The 2500-nt window shown below is 36.8% G+C and overlaps 1 protein-coding gene across 1 annotated transcript in view; it reads right to left on the minus strand.

The window, feature by feature from the left end:
- The window catches only part of LOC113820463 (integrin alpha-PS4), a 25266-nt gene that overhangs the window by 19281 nt on the left and 3485 nt on the right, over positions 1-2500 (minus strand). The window contains exons 4-7 of the mRNA XM_070118469.1: positions 2103-2268; positions 1670-1819; positions 910-1273; positions 204-325 (exon numbers count right to left, since the gene is read on the minus strand). Of these exons, the coding sequence (XP_069974570.1) occupies positions 204-325; positions 910-1273; positions 1670-1819; positions 2103-2268 (802 nt within the window). The remainder of the gene's footprint in view (positions 1-203; positions 326-909; positions 1274-1669; positions 1820-2102; positions 2269-2500) is intronic.

Consider the following 2500-nt stretch of genomic DNA (forward strand, 5'->3'; position numbering starts at 1 on the left):
TTGGACTAGGAATCTTACTTATCATTACTTCGTCACAAGAACTTACCCCAAGACTTTGACGAATTGGACTAGGAATCTTACTTATTACTTCATCACAAGAACTTACCCCAAACAACTTACAAGAACTTACCCCAAGACTTTGACGAATTGGACTAGAAATCTTACTTATCATTACTTCATCACAACAACTTACAAGAACTTACCCCAAGACTTTGACGACCAGCTTGGTAAGTCGGCTGCGAGTCCAAAGCCCCACCGAGCCACCCACCGTTCTTCAGGTCCATGTAACGAAATTCGCTGGACGGTGCTCGCGCTTCGGTGTTTCCTGAAAGGGAGATAATTCGTATTTTCCTTTTATAAAAAAAAAAAAAAAGATGAATCGTACTTTGCTTTAAAAAAAATAATAAAATAAAATACTTTCCTTTAAGAAAGAAGGGAATAAATCGTACTTTCCTTAAAAAAGAGACAAATTGTACTTTCCTCTAATAAAAAAATATAAATCATACTTTCCTTTAAGAAAAAAAGAAATAAACTGTACTTTCCTTTAAAAAAAGAAGACAAATCGTACTTTCCTTTTAAACAAAGGAAATAAATGGTACTTTCCTTTATAAGTAGGAGATAAATCTTACTTTCCTTTAAGAAAAATAAGAGATAAACTGTACTTTCCTTTAAAAAAAGAGGAAATAAATGGTACTTTCCTTTATAAGAAGGAAATAAATCTTACTTTCCTTAAAAAAGAAAAAAAAAATGGCCAAGAATAATGCAAAGATTTGATCATTTTCAATCCTCTCCGTTGTTGCTGAAGTTGGAAATGTATCAGATACACTAACGCTGAAGGATAATCTATTCCCGGCGGAGGATAAAACTATAGGGTCTTTAAAAACAAATAATGAAAAGATGACTAAGTACCTTCTTCGTCAATGAAGAGCTCCTCGCATTCTTGACTCCTCAGGTTGCACTTGTAGATGGCTCCGGGTTCTGTGATGTGGTCTGGGTTGTAGTACGAGGAATTCGCCCTTGGAGCTCCCACCGCTAGCCTGTGAATGGGAGGACGAGATGGAGAAGCGGGTGAATGTAAAGACAAATGTGGTAGTTTATAGTGTTTCTGACTCTTGTCCTTGTTACCTGTGAATGGGAGGACGAGATGGAGAAGCGGGTGAATGTAAAGACAAATGTGGTAGTTTCTTATCGTGTTTCTGACTCTTGTCCTAGTTACCTGTGAATGGGAGGACGAGATGGAGAAGCGGGTGAATGTAAAGACAAATGTGGTAGTTTATAGTGTTTCTGACTCTTGTCCTTGTTACCTCACCGTGGATGTTATTGGTGTCTTAAGTCCCTTAATCATGGTGGGTGAATGTAAAGACAAATATTTAGTTTATAGTGTTTCTGACTCCTAACTACCTATATTCTCATCGTGGATGTTATTGGTGTCTTAGGTCCCTTAATCATGTTATTTTGGTACAGAGAAGGACTATTTGTTTGTATGAGAACGTGAACTACTGTATGTAGAGGGGGTATGAAAGAGAAAGAATATCTTCAAATGTATTTCTGGCGAAGATATATTCGAAACCGGTCAAATACATCTCTTGTATTGTGAAGACATGCATTTTCATTCATACTATTTTGCATTTGTCAACATGAATACGGTTCATCACGAACTACCCCAAACCCTGACGACCATGGCACAAACACCCGAAGGAATTCGCCTAAAAATATCAGGAATAAAATCAAAATAAGGATTCTGAGGTTCCAGACCAAAGAAGGAGATCTTAGAAGGGAAATAGGAACAGATGTGTGAATATGAACCTTTTGTGGAAGGCTATAAATGTATATAAATCATAGAGCTTGACATTGCAAGTTTAAACTATTCATTGCATGTTTAACTCGTGCAAGAAATCACACAACCTCCCCTCAAAAGACAGTATCCTCTTAATAAAAATTGCCATCAGATGAAAGTGATCCGTTGCATGCTTTTGTAAACTATTAGGGCCAAGACCTTTGAATTCTCATGTTCTCTTGAAATCCCAATTCGATATATGGTGACTATTTCTCTCCTCGTGATCTACTGAGGATGAATAAATCCTAAGTGTAAGATATTTCACTTCAGGTTCTCTCGTGTTTTGAAATGCCTGTCCCTCTCGAGCCTGTGAAGATGGACTGATAAAACCTTCAAATAGAGTCTTGCAGATATTGAGAAGATCGAGAATAGAGACTAAAGAGAAGCTGGCTCCATTTCCTTTACTAGAAAGTTCTTTGAAGAGGTGACACCTACACGATTCTGAATCAGGCTCAGGCCTTCGTCAGAGCTATGTAAAATAGATAAATAGATTAAAAAATAATAATAATAGTAATTTTTCCAAAGACCCAGGGTATTAATGCAACGAAGGGAGCGTTATAAAAAAAAATCAATCTCGAAAAGTTATCCAAAAACCCAAGGTATTAATACAGCGACTACTCATTTATGCATATCGCTGTCCCTATTAATATTATTTACTGTTGA

Source organism: Penaeus vannamei, chromosome 42 (assembly GCF_042767895.1).
Source record: "Penaeus vannamei isolate JL-2024 chromosome 42, ASM4276789v1, whole genome shotgun sequence".
NCBI classification, from domain to species: domain Eukaryota; kingdom Metazoa; phylum Arthropoda; class Malacostraca; order Decapoda; family Penaeidae; genus Penaeus; species Penaeus vannamei.